General features: G+C 43.3%; 1 protein-coding gene across 4 annotated transcripts in view; it reads left to right on the top strand.

Moving 5' to 3' along the window:
- LOC115139772 (ARF GTPase-activating protein GIT2-like) overlaps nucleotides 1-22,758 on the top strand; it is a 33,775-nt gene that overhangs the window by 8,673 nt on the left and 2,344 nt on the right. The window contains exons 2-18 of one of the 4 annotated variants that reach the window (XM_029677528.2): nucleotides 11,101-11,234; nucleotides 11,363-11,469; nucleotides 11,858-11,963; nucleotides 12,070-12,156; nucleotides 12,500-12,630; nucleotides 12,780-12,874; nucleotides 13,269-13,314; nucleotides 14,215-14,266; nucleotides 14,400-14,472; nucleotides 14,717-14,814; nucleotides 15,002-15,113; nucleotides 15,231-15,361; nucleotides 15,498-15,647; nucleotides 17,658-17,930; nucleotides 19,315-19,404; nucleotides 21,534-21,616; nucleotides 21,751-21,936. In XM_029677528.2, coding sequence (XP_029533388.2) covers nucleotides 11,101-11,234; nucleotides 11,363-11,469; nucleotides 11,858-11,963; nucleotides 12,070-12,156; nucleotides 12,500-12,630; nucleotides 12,780-12,874; nucleotides 13,269-13,314; nucleotides 14,215-14,266; nucleotides 14,400-14,472; nucleotides 14,717-14,814; nucleotides 15,002-15,113; nucleotides 15,231-15,361; nucleotides 15,498-15,647; nucleotides 17,658-17,930; nucleotides 19,315-19,404; nucleotides 21,534-21,616; nucleotides 21,751-21,936 — 1,954 coding nt within the window. The remainder of the gene's footprint in view (nucleotides 1-11,100; nucleotides 11,235-11,362; nucleotides 11,470-11,857; nucleotides 11,964-12,069; nucleotides 12,157-12,499; nucleotides 12,631-12,779; nucleotides 12,875-13,268; nucleotides 13,315-14,214; nucleotides 14,267-14,399; nucleotides 14,473-14,716; nucleotides 14,815-15,001; nucleotides 15,114-15,230; nucleotides 15,362-15,497; nucleotides 15,648-17,657; nucleotides 17,931-19,314; nucleotides 19,405-21,533; nucleotides 21,617-21,750; nucleotides 21,937-22,758) is intronic. The other 3 variants (XM_029677527.2, XM_029677526.2, XM_029677525.2) reach the window with 3 other exon arrangements.

Here is a 22,758-nt window from a genome sequence, read left to right as displayed (position 1 = left end):
GAGTTACAGTTCGTATAAGGAAATCAGTCAATTGAAATACATTTATTAGGCCCTAATCTATGGATTTCACATGACTGGGATACAGATATGCATCTGTTAGTCACTGATACCTTAAAAAAAAGTATGGGAGTGGATCAGTAAACCAGTCAGTGTCTGGTGTGACCACCATTTGCCTCATGCAGCACGACACATCCCCTTCGCATAGAGTTCATCAGGCTGTTGATTGTGGCTTGTGGAATCTTGTCTCACTCCTCTTCAATGGCTGTGCGAAGTTGCTGGATATTGGCGGGAACTGGAACAGGCTGTCGTACACATACATCCAGAGCATCCCAAACATGCTCAATGGGTGACATATCTGGAGAATATGCAGGCCATGGAAGAACTGGGACATTTTCAGCTTCCAAGAATTGTGTACCGATCTTTGTGACATGGGGCTGTAGATTATCATGCTGAAACATGAGGTGATGGCGGCGGATGAATGGTACGATAATGGGACTCAGGATCTCGTCACGTTATATGTGTTCATTCAAATTGCCATCGATAAAATGCAATTGTGTTCATTGTCCATAGCTTATGCCTGCCCATACCATAACCCCACCGCAGCCATTGGTTACTCTGTTGACATCAGCAAACCCCTCGCCCACACAACGCTATACACGTTGTCTGCCATCTGCCCGGTACATCTGAAACCGGAATTAATTTGTGAAGAGCACACTTCTCCAGCATGCCAGTGGCCATCAAAGGTGAGAATTACCCCACTGGAGTCGGTTACAATGCCAATCTGCAGTCAGCTTAAGACCTTGGAGAGTACGACGAGCAGTACGAGTACGAGCACCCAGTACGAGCACCCAGATGAGCTTTCCTGAGACAGTTTGTTTGTGCAGAACATGATTTGGTTGTGCAAACCCACACCTTCCTTGGTTGTCCGGGTGGCTGGTCTCATACGATCCTGCAGGCGAAGAAGCCGGATGCAGCGATCCAGACTCCTGGGCTGGTGTGGTTACACGTGGTCTGCGGTTATGAGGTCGGTTGTACGTACTGCCAAATTCTCTAAAACGATCTTAGAGGCGGCTTATGGTAGAGAAATTAACATTAAATTCTCCGGCAACATCTCTGGTGGACATTCCTGCAGTCAGCTCTCAACTTGAGACATCTGTGGCATTGTTGTGTTTGACAAAACTGCACATTTTAGAGTGGCCTTTTATTGATAATGCCGTTTAAGCAGCTTCTTGATATGCCACACCTGTCAGGTGGATATACGCATTTTGTGCGTAAGGAACATTTCTGGGATGTTATTTCAGCTCAAGAAACATGGGACCAACACTTTACATGTTGCGTTCATATTTTTGTTCAGTATTTTTATAAACTGGTGTAGAAGGGAAACCACAGCCTACCCTATTTAGTTTTGACTCTAGGGCTCAGTTGTAGAGAATACAGAGAGTTCTCTAAATGGAGATGCAGCTCTGTTGATCACTTCTCTCCTTGGGCTTATGGGGTCACGTGAGGAGAATGCATGCCTGGGGCATTGAGGCAGTCCTCATGTTACTTCTGTTGCCCCCTACCTCAAAGGAAGCTTGCCTTCTATTGGTTTCAATTGACAAATAAAGATTAGAATAGATTAACATGTTTTGGATGCCTTTACGCCACACCTTCAAAGAAATTAAATTAGGGGAATGACTGTTGCTTCAAGTAGGAAGTCAGAGAAATCTAATGGCAAGCCTTTTAATACAGACTTTTTTTTATTTTGTAGAGACTGTGTCTGTCTCAGAAGGCCTATCCCTCCCTCTCTCTGTGTTTGCTGTTACTTTACCAGCAGCACGGTATGCACAAGTTCAAACAAGTTTCATTTCTCTCTGCAGTTAGCGATCCTCTTTGAAGCTTTGTGTGATCTACGCTGAATGTCTCTTGCACAGTCCTTTTGTCATTATATCCACTCAGACCCCTGCAATACATCATGAGTCTAGAATGAGACTACCATCCCCATGTATTGGTTAGTGGAGTGCACATGCCTGTGAAGTGCATATATTTTGTGGCTGGTTGTACGGAAGTAGGTGAAAGAGGAAATGTCTCTTTTGCTCTCTCAGCTACAAAACACAAGAGGACGAGATGTTGGTGCAGTCTCTTTGACACTGTCCATATATGGAAGTGTGTGGTTTAACTTCCCCTTTGCATTCTGCATGACGTCACTACCTAAATGTAGTGAACTGGGGGTTGCACAGTTTAGGGTTATAGATAGATATATATCTATCGCTATAGGCCAATTACACTCAATGGCCAGTTTATTAGGTCAACCCATCTAGTACTGGGTTAGACCCCCCTTTGCCTCCAGAACAGCCTGAATTCTCTGGGGCATGGAAACATTGCTCAATTGGTATCAAGGAACTTAACGTGTGCCAGGAAAACATTCCACACACAGTTACACCACTGCCACCAGCCTCTTTTTGCCCATTCTAACAGCCAATTGAAAAGTAACTGGATGCCTGTATGGCTGCTTTATATAGCAAACCACTGCCACGTGACTCAGTCTGTAGGAGCAAACCATTTTTGTGAACGGGATGGTATACCTAATAAACTGGACACTGAGTGTATATGGGAGCTATTTGCTATTTCTTATTACTAGCATTGTAATTACAGTGCATTTGGATAGTATTCAGACCTCTTCCCCCTTTCCACATTTTGTTATGTTACACCCTTATTCTAAAATTAATTCAATAAATGTTTTTCCTTATCAATCTACACACACTACCCAATAATGACAAAGCAAAAACAGTTTAAAAACATTTTTTTTCTAATTTATACAAAATTAAAAACAGATGCCTTATTTACATAAGTATTCAGACCCTTTGCTATGAGACTCAAAATTGAGCTCAGGTGTATCTTGTTTCCATTGATCATACTTGATGTTTCTACAACTTGATTGGAGTCCACCTGTGGTAAATTCAATTGATTGGACATGGTTTGGAAAGGCACACACCTGTCTATATAAGGTCCCACAGTTGACAGTGCATGTCAGAGCAAAAAACCAAGCCATGGGATCGAAGCACTCGAAGACAGGATTGTGTCAAGACACAAATCTGGGGAAGGGTACCAAAACATTTCTGCAGCATTGAAGGTCCCCAAGAACACAGTGGCTTCCATAATTCTTAAATGGAAGAAGTTTGGAACAACCAAGACTCTTCCTAGAGCTGACCAAGGACCTGATGGTCACTTTGACAGAGCTCAAGAGTTTCTCTGTAGAGATGGGAGAACCTTCAAGAAGGATAACCATCTCTGCAGCACACCACCAATTAGGCCTTTATGTTAGAGTGGCCAGATGGAAGCTATTCCTCAGTAAAAGGCACATGACAGCCTGCTTGGAGTTTGCCAAAAGGCACCTAAAGGACTCAGACCATGAGAAACAAGATTCTCTGGTCTGATGAAACCAAGATTGAACTCTGGACTAAATGCCAAGCGTCACATCTGGAGGAAACCTGGCACCATACCTATGGTGGTGGCAGCATCGTGCTGTGGGGATGTTTTTCAGCGACAGAGACTGGGAGACTAGTCAGGATTGAGAGAAAGATAAACGGGGCAAAGTATAGAGATCCTTGATGAAAACCTGCTCAGGACCTCAGACTGGGGTGAAGGTTCACCTTCCAACAGGACAACGACCTTAAGCACACAGCCAAGACAATGCGGGAGTGGCTTTGGGGCAAGTCTCTGAATATCCTTGAGTGGCCCAGCCAGAACCCGGGCTTGAACCCGATTGAACATCTCTGGAGAGAATTGAAAATAGCTGTGCAGCGACACTCACCATCCAACCTGACAGAGCATGAGAGGATCTGCAGAGAGGAATGGGAGAAACTCCCCAAATACAGGTGTGCCAAGCTTGTAGCGTCATACCCAAGACGACGCGAGGCTGTAATCGCTGCTAAAGGTGCTTCAACAAAGTCCTGAGCAAAGGCTCTGAATACTTATGTAAATAAAACAATTTTTTATGCATTTGCACAATAACTTTTCTTTGTCATTATGGGGTATTGTGTGTAGATTGATGACAATAAAAAATAAAAAAAAGCATTTTAGAATAAGGCTGTAATGTAACAAAATGTGGACAAAGTCAAGGGGTCGTAATACTTTCCGAATGCACTGCATATGCCAGCTATGAAAAAAACTCACAATAAGTTAACTGACCAGACTAGATGCCTCACTCTTATCTGCTATCAGAATAGTGTGCCCCGAGGTTGTCTCCAGGTTACATGAGCCTAAATAGGGTTTCCTTAATCAACAAAGGCATCTAAACAGGACCAGTTCGACCTCCGGCGTATAGGTTCCAAAGGTGTGTCTGGATCGGCTGTCCCGTCAATGTAGCCTAACTGGGATGCCACAAGAATGGAGAGGCTGGGGCCAAAGTAAGTTCGCAGCTGAGTGAGACGTGAAGTGGCCTAGAGGCCAAAGGCGGCATGCCAGATATTTGAATAATGAATGTGAGGAGCAGTGGAAAAACCCAATCATAAGGAACGTGTAAGAAACCAAGATAAGCTGTGATTGTTTAAAGACATCAGCATGCTTCAGTTCAGCTAGCCGAAGGCGGCTAGGCGAACCAAACGAGTGTGCTTGGATACTTTCTTAAAAGACCTTTTGTTGAAAAACTATATATATATATTTTTTACGTGTCAATTGCACTGTTTGTTCATTTTGAGACGCTGTAGACAGTATCCACTTCCTCAAAATAGTCAGAAATAATCTAATTCAAGAAATCTGTCACTAATTATAACGTTTTTGCTGAGGAGAGCTTAGTCATGCAATTTTACATCTAAGATGTTTGATTGGTGCAGTATTTCTCAATGAAAAAACGTGCATGAAAACGAGTCGTCTCTCGTTGAATGACAAAGACTTTACTGAAAAATCCTTACTGCTGACCAATCACTGACGAAGGGGTGTAGACTTCGGATACCGACTCCGGCTTGCCTCAAATGTTTTGTGCCTGAACAACCCCGGAAAAACCCTTACCGAAGTTTTTTTTTAAACGAATGAGAACGACACAAAATGTTTTCATGCTATATGCACAAACTTCCAAACTGTTTCGGCTGGGAAGCATGTGGACGCCTTAAGTGTTAGCTTGAAGATGGATTTCAGAAACTTCTCTGGACATAAAAAGGACACTTTGGGATTTTGGCAATGGGGCCCTAATTGTACTTCCCTAGAGTCAGAACCATTTCTATGTTTGTGTCCAGTATGAAATTAGAAGTAGTTTTGTAAGCCAATGCTATTGAGCATTAGCACAATGACTGGAAGTATATTGGTGTCTGGTAGCATTTTCACAGATACTCATAGACTTTGTGCTAGCGCAAGTTAGCAATGGCGCTAGCGCTGGTTAGCAACTTCTTTCAAACTTCACGCAGAGACATACAAATGGTATCCATGAGTTCAGAACCATTTTCCATCCTCAAAATGTGGAGTAAGCAAATGCTTAGATTTCTGGTCAAATAGATGGAAAATGAGTCTTGGTAAACAACTACCAGGACTAAGTCTTTAAAAGTTTTCCAAATAAGGCAAAACACAATGTTGATGTAAATAGACCCCTGCCAATTAATATCAAGAATTTGTTTTTGGAGAAATGTTTCTGCCTTCTGTAAGTTTTAAGAAACATGAAATTCCGTTACCAAAACCCACATCTTTAAGATATTTTCTCATTTCTCTCCCTCGTGAGGGAGAATAATGAAAGTTCACAGAAGTAACAAGTAAAGATGAACACTAACTAATTGATAGGTCTAAGGCAGTGGTTCCCTAACTTTTTATAGTCCCGTACCCCTTCAAACATTCAACCTCCAGCTGCGTACCCCCTCTAGCACCAGGGTCAGCGCACTCTCAAATGTTGTTTTTTTGCCATCATTGTAAGCCTGCCACACACACACACTATACGATACATTTATTAAACATAAAAATGAGTGAGTTTTTGTCACAACCTGGCTTGTGGGAATTGACAAAGAGCTCTTATAGGACCAGGGAACAAATAATAATCAATAATTTTGCTCTTTTTATTTAACCATCTTACATTTAAAACCTTATTTTTTTCATTGAAAATTGTGAGTAACTCACCACAGGTTAATGAGAAGGGTGTGCTTGAAAGGATGCACATAACTCTGCAATGTTGGGTTGTATTGGAGAGAGTCTCCATCTTAAATAATTTTCCACACACAGTCTGTGCCTGTATTTAGTTTTCATGCTAGTGAGGGCCGAGAATCCACTCTCACATAGGTATGTGGTTGCAAAGGGCATCAGTGTCTTAACAGCGTGATTTTCCAAGGCATGATACTCTGAGCGCAGCCCAATCCAGAAATCTGGCAGTAGCTTCTGATTTAAATTACATTTTCACAGAACTGCTTGTTGTAATGTCGATGAGACTCTCTTGTTCAGATATCGGTAAGTGGACTGGAGGCAGGGCATGAAAAGGATAACGAATCCAGTTGTTTGTGTCATCCGTTTCGGGAAAGTACCTGCGTAATTGCGTACCAAACTCACTCAGGTGCTGCTCTATATGACATTTGACATTGTCCGTAAGCTTGAGTTCATTTGCACACAAATTCATACAATGATGGAAAGACCTGTGTGTTGTCCTTGTTAATGCAGATAGAGAAGAGCTCCAACTTCTTAATCATAGCCTCAATTTTGGTCCACACATTGAATATATGTACCCCCCCCCCCCCCTTAAAAGATTTAGATGCACTATTGTAAAGTGGCTGTTCCACTGGATGTCATAAGGTGAACGCACCAATTTGTAAGTCGCTCTGGATAAGAGCGTCTGCTAAATTACTTAAATGTAAAATGTAAATGTAGCTGCGGAGAGTCCCTGTAATCCTAGATTCAGATCATTCAGGTGAGAAAAAACATCACCCAGGTAGACCAGTGGTGTGAGAAACTTGTCATCATGCAAGCGGTCAGACAAGTGAAAATGATGGTCCGTAAAGAACTTTAAGCTCGTCTCTCAATTTAAAAAAAACATGTCAATACTTTGCTCCTTGATAACCAGCCCATTTCTGTGTGTTGTAAAAGTGTTACATGGTCGCTGCTCATATCATTTCATAATGCAGAAAATACACGAGAGTTCAAGACCTTGCTTTAACAAAGTTAACCATTTTCGCTGTAGTTTCCAAAACGTCTTTCAAGCTGTCAGGCATTCCCTTGGCAGCAAGAGCCTCTCGGTGGATGCTGCGGTGTACCCAAGTGGCGTCGGGAGCAACTGCTTGTATGCTCGTTACCACTCCACAATGTCTTCATGTCATGGCTTTTGAGCCATCAGAACTGATACCAACACATCTTGACCACCAAAGTCCATTTGATCTCACAAACCTGTCCAGTACGTAAAAAATATCCTCTCCTGTTGTCCTGGTTTCCAGTGGTTTGCAGAAGAGGATGTCTTCCTTAATAAACCCCCCATAAACGTAACGGACATATACCAGGAGCTGTGCCAGACTCATCCAGCTGTAATGCATAGAGTTCACTGGCTTGTATGCAAAGCAGTAATTGTTTCAAAACTTCTCCTGCCATGTCATTGATGTGTGGTGAAACAGTGTTGTTTGATGAAGGCATTGTCTGTATTAGAGGTCAACCGATTAAAAAAATATATATATATTTGTAATAATGACGATTACAACAATACTGAATGAACACCTTTATTTTAACTTAATATAATACATCATCTATTTAGTCTCAAATAAAAAATGAAAGATGTTGAATTTGGTTTAAATAATGCAAAAACAAAGTGTTGGCGAAGAAAGTACAAGTGCAATATGTGCTATGTAAAAGCTAACGTTTAAGTTCCTTGCTCAGAACATGAGAACATATGAAAGCTGGTAGTTCCTTTTAACATGAGTCTTCAATATTCCCAGGTAAGAAGTTTTAGGTTGTAGTTATTATGGGGTTTGTAGGACTATTTCTATCTTATTTGTATTTCATATACCTTTGACTATCGGATGTTCTTATAGGCACTATAGTATTGCCAGCCTAATCTCGGGAGTTGAGAGGCATAAACAGCGCAATACTTGAAGCACAGCGAAGAGCTGCTGGCAAATGCCGGAAAGTGCTGTTTGAATGAATGCTTACGAGCCTGCTGCTGTCTACCACCGCTCAGTCTGGCTGCTCTATCAAATATCAAATCATAGACTTAGTTATAATATAACAACACACAGAAATATGAGCATTAGGTCATTGATATGGTCTAATCCGGAAACTATCATTTCAAAAACAAAACGTTTATTCTTTCAGTGAAATACGGAACCGTTCCGTATTTTATCTAACGGGTGGCATCCCTAAGTCTAAATATTACTGTTACATTGCACAACCTTCAATGTTATGTCATAATTATGTACAATTCTGGCAAATTCATTACGGTCTTTGTCAGGAAGAAATGGTCTTCACACAGTTCGCAACGAGCCAGGTGTCCCAAACTGCTGCATATACAGTGGGGCAAAAAAGTATTTAGTCAGCCACCAATTGTGCAAGTTCTCCCACTTAAAACGATGAGAGAGGCCTGTAATTTTCATCATAGGTACACTTCAACTACGACAGACAAAATTATAGAAAAAAAATCCAGAAAATCACATTGTAGGATTTTTAATTAATTAATTTGCAAATTATGGTGGAAAATAAGTATTTGGTCAATAACAAAAGTTTCTCAATACTTTGTTATCAAATTTATTTTTATAGCCCTTTGTACATCAGCTGATATCTCAAAGTGCTGTACAGAAACCCAGCCTAAAACCCCAAACAGCAAACAATGCAGGTGTAAAAGCACGGTGGCTAGGAAAAACTCCCTAGAAAGGCCAAAACCTAGGAAGAAACCTAGAGAGGAACCAGGCTATGTGGGGTGGCCAGTCCTCTTCTGGCTGTGCCGGGTAGAGATTATAACAGAACATGACCAAGATGTTCAAATGTTCATAAATGACCAGCATGGTCGAATAATAGTAGGGCAGAACAGTTGAAACTGGAGCAGCAGCACAGTCAGGTGGACTGGGGACAGCAAGGAGTCATCATGTCAGGTAGTCCTGGGGCACGGTCCTAGGGCTCAGGTCCTCCGAGAGAGAGAAAGAAAGAGAGAATTAGAGAGAGCATATGTGGGGTGGCCAGTCCTCTTCTGGCTGTGCCGGGTGGAGATTATAACAGAACGTGGCCAAGATGTTCAAATGTTCATAAATGACCAGCATGGTTGAATAATAGTATTATAACAACACACAGAAATAATTGATTAATAATTGAATTATATACCCTTTGTTGACAATGACAGAGGTCAAACGTTTTCTGTGAGTCTTCACAAGGTTTTCACACACTGTTGCTGGTATTTTGGCCTATTCCTCCATGCAGATCTCCTCTAGAGCAGTGATGTTTTGGGGCTGTTGCTGGGCAACACGGACTTTCAACTCCCTCCAAAGATTTTCTATGGGGTTGAGATCTGGAGACTGGCTAGGCCACTCCAGGACCTTGAAATACTTCTTACGAAGCCACTCCTTCGTTGCCCGGGCGGTGTGTTTGGGATCATTGTCATGCTGAAAGACCCAGCCACGTTTCATCTTCAATGCCCTTGCTGATGGAAAGAGGTTTTCACTCAAAATCTCACGATACATGGCCCCATTCATTCTTTCCTTTACACGGATCAGTCGTCTTGGTCCCTTTTGCAGAAAAACAGACCCAAAGCATGATGTTTCCACCCCCATGCTTCACAGTAGGTATGGTGTTCTTTTGATGCAACTCTGCATTCTTTGTCCTCCAAACATGACGAGTTGAGTTTTTACCAATAAGTTATATTTTGGTTTCATCTGACCATATGACATTCTCCCAATCTTCTTCTGGATCATCCAAATACTCTCTAGCAAACTTCAGACGGGCCTGGACATGTACTGGCTTAAGCAGGGGGACACGTCTGTCACTGCAGGATTTGAGTCCCTGGCGGCGTAGTGTGTTACTGATGGTAGGCTTTGTTACTTTGGTCCCAGCTCTCTGCAGGTCATTCACTAGGTCCCCCCGTGTGGTTCTGGGATTTTTGCTCACCGTTCTTGTGATCATTTTGACCCCACGGGGTGAGATCTTGTGTGGAGCCCCAGATCGAGGGAGATTATCAGTGGTCTTGTATGTCTTCCATTTCCTAATAATTGCTCCCACAGTTGATTTCTTCAAACCAAGCTGCTTACCTATTGCAGATTCAGTCTTCCCAGCCTGGTGCAGGTCTACAATTTAGTTTCTGGTGTCCTTTGACAGCTCTTTGGTCTTGGCCATAGTGGAGTTTGGAGTGTGACTGTTTGAGGTTGTGGACAAGTGTCTTTTATACTGATAACAAGTTCAAACAGGTGCCATTAATACAGGTAACGAGTGGAGGACAGAGGAGCCTCTTAAAGAAGAAGTTACAGGTCTGTGAGAGCCAGAAATCTTGCTTGTTTGTAGGTGACCAAATACTTATTTTCCACCATAATTTGCAAATTAATTAATTAAAAATCCTACAATGTGATTTTCTGGATTTTTTTCTTCTCATTTTGTCTGTCATAGTCGAAGTGCACCTATGATGAAAATTACAGGCCTCTCATCTTTTTAAGTGGGAGAACTTGCACAATTGGTGGCTGACTAAATAATTTTTTGCCCCACTGTATAGTCCAAAAGAAGACATTCTAATGACAAAAATAAGATAATACATCTTATCTGCGTCACCTAACTAATTCTGATTCAGCCACGACGATCTGCACAGTTGTTCCAGTAAATGTGGTTTTGTTAAATGTTCAGTGTAAATGGTTAAAAGTACTCCTTGTGCATAGAGTTAAACTTTGAAATCAAATGTTTTTTTTGTTTGGAATATATTTGAAGTGAAATATATATTTTTCGATTTTTGCAATTCTGTTACTGTGGAATTGCCCAGTTATTAAAATGAGTGACTATTAAGCAATAGGTTTTTAAGAATAGGTTACAAGCACTGTGTCAGTGTATTTACTCCCACGTGTCCTTCACAGTATATTTACTACGTGGCATTACGAATGAATGAACTAAAGCTAAATAAGGCTTTGCAATTGAGGTGATGAAATATTCAGATTATTGTCTTTGTGTTTATTTAGTACACGTATTTGTTTCCTTTATGCTTAGAGCCTCGCTGGGCCTCTGTGAACAGGGGCGTGTTGATCTGCGACGAGTGCTGTGGTGTTCATCGGAGTCTGGGCAGACACAGCTCACAAGTGCGTCACCTGACTCACACACCATGGGCTCCTACACAGCTACAAGTAAGATCTCCACACACACACACTATTATTTACCTTGGTCAAAGGTATCCCCTTTTTCTGCTTTTGTGATAGAATAGGCGGTCTGTATATTTCATTTAATGGATAATATCTCTTTGTTTTTTAATCAGATGGTTCAGACGTTATACAACAACGGTGCAAATTCGATATGGGAGCACTGTCTACTGGACCCGATGATGAGTGGTAAACGCAAGGCCAACCCTCAGGACAAAGTGCAGTGAGTCATGTATTTTTGATGGCTGCCGAGTGAGCCAGGAGTGCAGTTTGATCACTAGTGAAGGAGAGGCAATTGGCCCAGTTTCACTAGTACATTGGTTCTTAAGCTTTTTCAGCTCGAGACCCAAATGAGAAATGAACTGGGTGAACTGCACTGGCCTGGATACACATCAGCCAAAGTACTGGTTTGGTTCAGCATGATAGCATGAAAAGTGTATGGGTTTCAGCAGGAACACACAATGCTGGAGAAACCTGAATTGCTTCAGTTAACTTAATTCACCTGAACCTAAAAGTGATTGTTGCTTGAAATTGGGAGTGCTTCAATTGAAATCCTCCTATAATGCTCTGCTGTTCTGTTTAACCCCCTCTGTTTTATGTTATTCCCGAAGCCCAAACAAAACAGAGTTCATAAAGGCCAAATACCAAATGCTGGCTTTTGTCCACCGGATGCCTTGTCGAGATGACGACAGCTTCACAGCCAAGGACTTAAGCAAGGTGAGACATCTGCCACTCTGTGCTCACACAACTCCCTAAATGAAGGTGTATCAAGCTTGAATGAGCAATATTTTACTAATAAATGTTGATTTTATTTTTCCCTCAGCAACTTCACTCCAGCGTCCGCACTGGTAACTTGGAGACGTGTCTGAGGTTACTCTCTCTTGGAGCCCAGGCCAATTTCTTTGACCCAGTAAGAGATCTAATTTCTCCCCCAATCCAGCTTCTAAACATATCCTTAACAACATGTTAATACAACAGTGTTACTTCCATAAATACTGCTTTGCCACACAGGTACGAGAGCAACTTAATAGAAAGAGGGAAGGACCGTTCACACTGTTTGTGGAAAAGAAACTATGCCAAAAAGGAAACCTTTTCATTGGATTAATTGCAACCTTGCGCTACAACCAGTTAAATGTCCGCAAGCAGTGTGAACCGACCCTTACCCTTTCTCATACCCTATCTATGTGTTTTAGTACATTTCCCCCCCCAGTTTTAATTGTTCACGTATGGGTGGTGTCTTACCTTCTCTCCAGGAAAAAGGGAATACGCCGCTGCATGTGGCTGCCAAGGCAGGGCAGGTGTCTCAGGCAGAGCTGCTGACCGTCTACGGGGCTGACCCCGGCGCCCCCGACTCCAACGCCAAGACCCCCATCAACTATGCAAGGTACTGCAACATTCATAGTTTAACATTTAGGATGTAAACTTATTTTATCAAAGTCATTTTTTTTCATGTCTTAGTGGCTGTGTGACCAGGCAGGCTTTATGGGCAAGAAAAGAGGCATAACTGATTTCTATTGTGTGTCTCTTTCTCAGGCAAGCTGGCTACCATGACCTGGCTGATAGGCTGGTAGAGATCCAGTATGAACTTACTGACAGACTGGCTTTCTATCTCTGTGGGAGAAAGCCTAGTAAGTGAGGAGAGGCTTTCGCCTCCTCAAATTAGACTGCAAGTGTAGCGTGTCCGCTTATCCTAGCGTCCATCAGCCACAGCTGAAACAAACCCACAGTAATCAGTGAGAAATGCTACACCAGCCACAGAAGCAGCACGTCAGTGAAGCAAAGTGTTGGTCGCTAAAAATGTCATTTTTTCAGCTTCACGTCTAGGGCAGAGACATGCCTCTCTGAAGCACACACAGAAGTGGCATGCGTTTTAGATGTTTGCCTCTACGGTTCTGGTATAGCAGGCAAGAAACAATGTACACGCAACGCTTGCAGCCTAGTTTCAGGGGTTACTCAACTGATCGCATACAGTGTCTCCCATGAGGTTTCTTATCGCCACAACCCATCTGTGCTTGCTTTCAGATCATAAAAATGGCCAACACTTCATCGTCCCACAGATGGCTGACAGGTAAGGAAGCATTGTGTGGCTCAATGTATAAAATAGTAGCCTGGTCCCAGACTTTGTGCTGTATAGCCAAACCCTTTCGTCGTTGTCATTGCTAAATGACAATGACCGTAGGAGTTGGCGAGACGGCTTAAACCATTCTGCGACCAGACTAATGAAATAGCACTTTGGGGGGGGCTCTTTCTAGGAAAAGTAGAGTGGGTGAAGTTTTAAATGTGTTTTTTTGGGGGGAGGGCAAAGAAAACGTGAGCTGTTTGACAGTGCAATCCAACTCTAGAGCCTGCCAGGACATATTTTGTGGCTTTTTGTAACAGGCATGAGATGAAACAGGCTGAAGCAATTGTTACATGTTGTCAAGAGCATAATCTTCCCCTTAAATCGTTGTGTACGTTTACATGCACACTAATAATTAGATTATGGCAGTAGGCCGAACTCAATCAAAATGGCTTCCAAAAAATAACATGGTCGCTGTGGTAGAACATTTATTTTGATTGACAATTTTTGGCATTTGTCCCTTCAGTCCCTTCAGGTAGCCTGATTTCAGATGTGTCCATGTAAACCGGATTATTAGGGAAATTGTTCTTCTTGCAAAGCATGTAAACATTTTAGTCAAACTATTTATTAATCTGAATAGTGTGACTACCCAGTATTGTTATTGCACCATAATAATACATATCTGAGCTAAATTGCTACAGTTGGGCTGGTCTTATTATAGCATATTATTAACTTATTTTAGCATAGTTCTGATATTTGAACTCAAACAAAACATGTTGTCTTTTTTTTATTGCTGTCTTGATGGATAAGGAACATGTAAGTATTTTATCATAATGAGGTTTGACCATTTCCCCTCCCATTCAACATGAGGCTAAGCAGATTTATCTCCCCCCCCCCCCCCATGTATAGCAGTTTAGATTTATCAGAACTGGCAAAGGCGGCAAAGAAGAAACTCCAGTCTGTAAGTGTTCACTTTAAGATTCGAATGGATTAGATGTATGATATTACAATCTAGAGACATATGTGATCAAAACATATTCATACAACTAGTTCTGGGTTGATTTTTTTTCCACAAATCGCACATTTCATTTCAGCTCAGTAATCATTTATTTGAGGAGCTGGCGATGGACGTGTTTGACGAAGTGGACCGAAGGGAGACCGATGCTGGTAAGACCGACAGACGGTGATGCGAAGTAGTGGCGTAACGGCCGGTGCATGTTTTTTAAGCATTCAGTCGACCATGTCCAGTCAAACATCTGGGTGGTGTTCATTTGGCACCAAACGGACGCAAACAGGGAGGGGCTACCTAGACTTATTCAATAAGAAATACACATTTTTGTTGTCCGTTGCGAAACGTTTTGCGTTTCCTAATGAATATGGCCCTGATGCAACACTTCTATGTTCTGCACAGTATGGCTGGCGACACAGAACCACAGCACCCTGGTGACAGAGACCACAGTGGTGCCTTTCCTTCCTGTGAACCCAGAGTACTCATCAACACGAAACCAGGCAAGCCTGCTGCACAACTCCTTCCCTAGTTAACACTTTGACACTGATTGCTTTAGTTAAATACATTCCCCCTTGCTGGTTTTCTCTCTCCCTTTAAATATGACTGATTCTCGGTTCCCTCAGTGAAGTTTCAACAGATGCAGTAGGAGAGGATGCATTTTGCTAGGCTTTTTTCTTTTTTCTCCAGGGACGGCAAAAGCTTGCGAGATTTAACGCACATGAATTTGCAACTCTTGTCATCGACATATTAAGTGACTCGAAACGTCGACAGCTGGGGAACTCTATGATAAGTCCCAAAGGTAAAGTACTGGAAGATAATGAACCTACTATCTCAGACACACATGGCTTATGGTCATAATTAAAATCGCATGTCTTTCTATGAAATGAGAAAGGGGTCACTTGCTTTGTGGTTACAGAAAACGTTGAACTTATCCTAAAAAGCCGGAGTGGTGGCGAGGGTCTGGACAACGACCAACCGGACTACGACAGCGTGGCCTCTGACGAGGACACGGATAAGGAGCCACCCTCGGGCAAGGACCGGACCAAGGTAACTAATGTGATCTCTTGGCACGCAAACCAAGTAAAGGGTTTCAAGTAGTACTTACTTATCCTGAAAATGAGCGCCCCGAGTCTGGACTCAGACAAGTCCTAAATCCCAACCTCTCTGACTTTTCCCCCTACAGAGTCTGGACTCAGACCTGTCAGACGGGCCTGTCACGGTGCAGGAGTTCCTGGAGGTGAAGAACGCCCTGTCGGCCTCTGAGGCTAAGATCCAGCAGCTGATGAAGGTCAACAGCAACCTGAGCGACGAGCTGCGGCTGATGCAGAAAAAGGTACCGCCCACTGCAGAGATCCACCAATCAGATCACTAACACCGTTCGGTCCGTCTGCCACTCGACCAATGAGACGGAGGGCTGGACTGAGGGGGGCACAGCGGTTGGTCAGCCGAGCTCTGGTCCCTCCCCTCACGGTAACCTCCCTTCACACACTGGTTCGAGTGAGGATGCTAACCGGTAACCACCAGGCTGCTGGGAAGGTTATCCTGCAAGGCAAGACTGCTCTCCATCTAGCTCCACTATTTGGGCCAGTCCATGTTCAGACAATGGCTTCTATAGCTTGACAAATTCTTAGCATTTTTATTTTTTTACTTGTATTAAAGAGATGTATTCTTGCTCCACTCTATTGTGGGAAACTGTCTCCCTCCCCCTGGATACAGTGTATCATACACTAAAAGTGGTGTTCTTTCTTATGGTACGACTAACAGGCATGCTCAAGTAAACAGCATGACATCACTTGCACTGTGAATTTCCCCCCTCTAGTCATTTCTCTGGTGACTTAACATAGTAAGCATAGCATTGTTGTTGTTATTTTGTGTTCTATCTGTGTGACCCTGCATTGTGATTTCAGCAAGCTCATCAATTATACAGGATTTTCTTCTTAACCTTAATGTTCCCTCATCAGAATACTCCTCTCGAAGGTGTTGGATAACACAGCTCTTGTTGTTACACAGGTGCAGCCTTTGCCATTCGAAAAACATTCTAATGGTCCTCTGCTGTGGTTTTAGTAGGACTCTTTACATCGGATTGTTTCCTACCAACGCTGTATTTCTGAAGCGTCTCAGAGTAGGAGTGCTGATCTAGGATCAGGGCCCCTGTGTCCATTCGTATTGATCTTAAATGCCCAGGAGTACTGTCACTTTCAGAGTTCTCCTCCACAGTCGCTGTTACACTATCGTTTGACTCTAAAATTGGAGTCTTCCTTATCCACATGACCCCTATGATTTATCATACAAAATCCTTCATGATTTTAAAGTCACAATCCGGAGTGTGTGTTTCAGCCCGACAGCAGGTCCACCACTTGATTTGGCAATAGACCAAACTGTCGTTGCCCCAATCAACAGCCTCTGTTCAACCTAAAAAGGCATAAATGGTGACAAACGGCCTTTTACGAGAACTATTGAGTAACCATAGAAATACAGGGTATGACTCTACACGGTGGTGAGATGCTCTTGTCGTGGGCTGAACAGCTGTTGTTGCAGACATGTAGGCTCCGGATCGTGCATTTGAACCCCTTCTTTATCCTGGGTCGTGCATCCTTTAAAATAAAAAATAAATTATCTCAGTAATATTCTATGGAACAGACAGTAGGAGTCAAACTGGCAGTATGTGATTTGGCTGTGTGGGCTGGCATTTACTGAACTGATGGCACATTCGATTGTCTTAGCCGTCAGAGAACTTCCCTGTTGCCCTCTTTGAATAAATAGCAAGGACCACAGGGTTTCCTAGAGGGCGCCATTGAGGGCTTTCCATCTGTCCTTCCTTCCTATCTATCTATATATCTATCCCGTCTGTCCTATCTAGTTCAGATAGCTCCTGTCTCTGGCACATAGCTTGTCTCTGTCTAATCTATCTGAACTGTTTGGCTTGCCTTCAACACTTTCTACTTGCTCTCAGCCCTTGCTTTTTGAGTGGAGTTTTCAGATGCCTAGCATGAGTAACACAAGCGGGGAAATGCTTAACAAGAGTATGTTTATAAAGACGTTATAAAGACATGAGTGTTGGCGTTGGCCTTCGCTTCGTACAGATGGATGCTGACAGTTCCCAACACCTGAACATTTAGAGGTAGGGAAATGGGGACAAATCCTAACATCCGCTTGAGTTACGTTTTCACTTCGTCTCCTATTGACGTCAATTCATGACCAAGTGAAATTCAACTTAGGTGAAAGTTAGGATTTCGCCCTGTAGAGAATAAAGCATGCGTTGAAGCTAGACCGAAACAAGTCACCCTGCTCGCTGATAAGAAAAGCGCCCTCTTAGTGTTATTTGCTGACTCGTCTCTTCCAGCTGCATTCTCTGCAAAGCGAGAACACGTCTCTCAGGCGGCAGGGCCCAACCACCCATATCTATCAGGTCCCCATCAGCAGCGGGTCAGAGTACACTGACCCTTCTTCCTCCAGTCCCTTGGCCATGAAGCGCCGGCAGTCGGCGCGGGCCAGCCGGCCCATGTCCATGTCTATTTATGAGACTGGCTCAGGTCTGAAGCCCTACCTCCCTAAGGGGGACAACCCCTACCTAGAGGAGGGTGCCCCCACCCTGCAACCCTTCTTCCCACCTCATGTAAGTAAAAATCACGCATCCAGCCTTTGCTATTTCCTCTCCCATTTCTATCTTTTAGGCATCTTCTCCTCTGCCTCCTCCTTTTTATCTCATTGTGTCCGTTTCTGCAGTCCTTTTTTCTCTCTCTGATTGTTCCCTTTCCTTTCTACTTTTACTCAAATCTGTTGTTCTTTGGTGTACCGGTAGTGTTTGCCTGTAGCTGTTATTTGGAACCTGATGGTGATAATCAGCCAATAAAATGCCAAGCGCACAGGTCACACACAGCCACTCTCAACTCGGTGTCTGCTCTGAATGGCTGCAGGCTCATAGGATTCTTCTCAAGGCTGTTGGTTTCCACAATGTTTACCTGTGCCCTGTTTTAATACCTTTGAACACGCATCCTTCCTCTCTCTTCCTTGAGATAACCACTGATCTTTAAGTGGATGGACGTGTGCGAACATTTCCACTCTTATTGCTTTCACCAATGTTGTTTAGATCAGCGATTTCCTCAAAGAAAAGTCTGGGTGCATTCGAAGGTACTCTGTTCAGACATTTTCTCAGGTAGACAGTAGGAAAGATGTCATGATCCCATTTTTGTTTATTTCAAGGTTGAATCTGAAATATTTTGAAGGTTTTCATGTAACTTCAAATAAGAATTAAACATCCCATTCAAAATTTGTTCAGTGTTTATCATTTGTGGTTCTAATCAGGTGCATTGTCATTTCTCTTTTAATTAAACATGTACGGGAATTGAGTGTTTTTCTAATTGTCACGAATCTCTTAGTTCTGGTACAGTATTTAAGAGGAGCAATTCGGGATTGGCACATCTATTCGTTCTACACCGCCAGAACTCAAAGTGCAAGTTTGTTTCACGCCATTGTTAACAATAGTCTATAACTTAAAAAAAAAAAAAAGTTAGCTTTACCCTGCAATCTCATGGATGGTCTGTCCTTTCATCTGAAGCTCTGTGAATTTGAGGGTTTGCATTTCTCCAGACCCATTCCCTCAGCTGTTCACCAAAACCGGTGGTGGGTGACGCTTTGTTGCTGTTCGAATCCCGGATTGCCCCTTTCAATGTCCAGGAAACAAACGTGTACTCTGCGATATCAAATAATAAAACATGTTCATTGTCTAGATGTTTTATAATGTTCAAGGTATGGGATTTGAGGTACAGTATGCTCAGATCCAGCAAGGAATCGAAATGCAGTTATTTAAGTGTAATTCCTTGTCATAATCACAATTTATGGTGTTCTTCATTCTTACTATGGTTTTGTTTTCTTGAATAATTATTTTTATTTTAGTGCTCCCAAACCCTGTTATTTGCATGATGTGGTTGAAACAAGACTTTGTTCCTGAGAGCACTAACTAGTTTAAAAAAACAAACATAATTTGAACCCCTTTCTAGACAGGAAGGGGTGCTTTTGTGACCTCTTCATCCCTCCCCTCCTTCCCATCCACCCTGTCCTGGTCTCGGGACAAAAATCGCTTGGCCCGTGCCTCTCGGGGACGCAGCAAATCTACTGGGGGAGCCCCTGTCCTCCCTCCCTACCTGTCCTGCTGCATGAGCCAAACCACCACCCCATGGGCTGCCTTCCCTTCATCACCATCACTGTCCTCATCCTCACGCCTGTTACAATCAGCTAGAAGGTTTTCAATGTAGCAGCACTATGCGTCAAGATCACACACCCATCTCAATGTGAAGGTTTGCCAACCCTCTTTGAGACCAGCTGCCAGGATAAGCGCTCAGCCTATTAAGATTTTTCTTTCTTACATTCCTCATGATGTTAATTTTAACAAAAAAAAAAGCCTTGGGCTCCTTCCACCTCCAGAGCCAACATTTTGCTATATTTCCAAAAAATTGATGACCTCTTTTCTCCATCTCTAATCAGCACACGGCTGTCGCCCAGTGAGCTTCATCCAGCACACACTCCCTCCCTCCCTTCTAGTAACACCCAAACTCTCCGGTTATCCAAGAGTCTGTTCCTCACTGAGAATGTGGACCTTTCCAGAAGCAAACAGCCCCTACCCCCTAGGCACTTGCTGAGATCTTGTCGAAGATCTGAGAGGATTTAGTAGATTTAAAGCAATATGAAAACAATTCCACCGAACCTATCAGAGGGCAAGGTGGAGCTATCACCATATTGCTGAAACCTATCAAATCTCCTCAGATCTCCACAAGTGTCTAGGGGGTAGGGGCTAGAGGTTGTTTCTGGACTGGGCCTTTGACTGACATGCGCAGAACTGCAAGCCCAGTGGGAGAGAAATCAACAAAACAACCTGTATGAGCTAATCCCACTTTCGGCAGTTTGCTGTAGTGTGTGTTTGTGCGGGTCTTGGCATCTTGCCCTGCAGACAGGATGAGGATGTTGTTTGAGCGGGTCTTTTGGGCTAGGCTGGAAAGGGTATGTAACTGTACGGTATGTGGCCTGTGTCCCTCTTGGTGTTTGTCTCTGCTCCTTTCTTTGAAAACGCACCTCCTCTACATAGTTTCTCTTCTGTGCAGAAAGAGGGCGGGATCTGCGCGGATGTGACAGTGCGGGGTCAGTGCTGTGCACCCAAAGCTTCCTATCTGATATTAGAGTACAGCTCAAGCGATATTGTCCACCAGTCTCGTGACGCAGCACAAGCGCTTACAGGCTGGGTGGAGCACCACACAGTATTGCGTATTGAGTACAGCCAACTTTAGATGGTCACAGTGCTTTTTTCCCCTCTTGACTTTTGACCCGAATTGATCGGAACCTTGATTCCATATCATGAAAGTTATTATGACTCTTAATGAAAGTCTTGGATCAGAGATCTGGAATGGATCATGGTTCTGATGTAATTCCGTAGCGGTTGTTTCTTTCTGTGTGATAGCTATCCAGTGATTTCTCTCTCCTCAAACATCCCTGACCTCATCTGTCTTGGCATATGCCTTTAAAAAGGGGGTGCAGCCAGCGAGGCAGTGTTTGAAGCTTTTCCTGGACTATGCATTTGGCCCTTGATTCATCGCCATGGTTTAATTAATATCGTCTATAAGTCTCCCATCTTTTACACGCAGGAGTTCAAAGGTTTTTATAGACATTGAACCAGCCTAGCATCTCCACTTGGCATGGTACCAATCAATCAGCCATTCCATTTGTCCAGTGTGGTTTCTGTCACAATAGCTTATAGACATTGAACTTGCAATTTTTTCCAATTGTGTGAGGGTAAAAAACAAACATGTTTTGAACCCCCGGATAACCTCTTTTTACTAACCCTGGCAATGAAATTGAAAAGGCTTTACTATGATTTTCTGTCGTGCTTACATGCTTTTGTTTGTTGACTTGTTTAATGCATTGTCGTTCTCCATGTTGCTTTCCCATGGTTTTAGTTAATTTAATTTGCCACTGCCATACAACGATGTAAGTTGTTAGTAAAACTGTTTCAAAGTCAAATTTATGTCAGCTACTAGTTACATTTTAGGCCTAGAATACAATGCTATGGTTTGCGCTACACTGCTAGAAACTATTTTGTATGTTGTGAGTATGATACATTGAAATTGATTGTATCTATAATTCTATATCCTCTTTCTGCTTGCATTATCAGTGGCATTTGTCACTGTGACACATTTTTGTTACTCTCGTTTTCTCTCCCTCATGTTAGGCCTCCAAGCTGGACAAGCAGAGCAGCATGCCAGACAGTGACTATGACAACACAACCAATGACTATGAGATGAAGGACTCTGGGTAGGAACACACACACACACTGTCACTTTGAAGTTGCCACTGCTTTCTGTGTTGCACATCAGGTGGACAGTTAGGGCTGGATGTAGGGTGCAGAGATTGTAGTAACATCCTGGATGATCCTGTCTACCATCTAGTAGACGTGGGAGGCTGAGGAGCAGTGGCTGGCTGGGGGAGGGCAGCTCCATCCCTGAGCTGGATGACCTGGGGGCAGAACCGGACCCAGCGCTCCCCAGCACTGAGGATGTCATCCGTAAGACGGAGCAGATCACCAAGAACATCCAGGAGCTGCTCCGTGCCGCGCAGGAGAACAAGCACGACAGGTGAGGAAGAAGTGACAGGCCACAAGCTCAAACAATTAAGCCGAATTTAACAGAGATAGTTACAACAGAGTTCAATGGAGATAAAACAAGGCTTTTTCTGTGTTTCCTGAAAAGTTCCAGATAGCTACCCCCCACTTTTGCTTAACCAAATTCATTATTGCAGTGTCGCCTTTTCCCTTTTTTGTATTCATAGTACTTCCACTTTCTAGATTCTTCTCGAGTTCCCCCACTGTTACTGTTTATTAAAGTTCTGCATTCTTCTCGGTTCAGTTTTTTAAATAAAAAAAATATATAATCTTCCCTATGATTTCACCTCTTTCACTTTCTGTGTTCTCCCCTCCCTCCTCGTGCTGGCATTTCGTTATTTCGGGGGTGTCTCCCCGTGCCTTTCCCATTCCTGTAAGCAGACCTTGTGAGGGTGTGCGCCGGATCAGGCACAGTCTGGGCTGTTTCAGCACCCTGGTGCCCTGGGCTGAGAAGGCCCCCTCTCCCGTGCAGCCCCTCAGCCTGTGCTCCCCCGATCCTGCCTCCCGGTACTCTACTAGCCTCTGTCCCTGCCTCCCAGGCACAGTGTCTTTTCTCTCTCTCTCCTGCCCCTGCTCTGTTGCCCAATTCCGATGATTTCCTCCTTTGCTATGGTGTTGTCGTCTGCTAGGCAGAGTGAAAGACTGATCTTAATGAACTCTCACTCACCTACTCTCTTAATTTCTTCCGTTGCAAAACATCGGCGCAAACACCACTACCTCAACTAAACTCCGACAACCCATCAAAGGGCTTTTGATATTCAAGGTACCCATGTGTGGTATTCCGTGTGTTTTAGAG

The sequence above is a fragment of the Oncorhynchus nerka genome, linkage group LG13, assembly GCF_034236695.1.
Source record: "Oncorhynchus nerka isolate Pitt River linkage group LG13, Oner_Uvic_2.0, whole genome shotgun sequence".
Classification (NCBI taxonomy): Eukaryota; Metazoa; Chordata; class Actinopteri; order Salmoniformes; family Salmonidae; genus Oncorhynchus; species Oncorhynchus nerka.
Note: the sequence above shows the minus strand (reverse complement) of the source record. Positions and strands in the feature narration are given on the sequence as shown.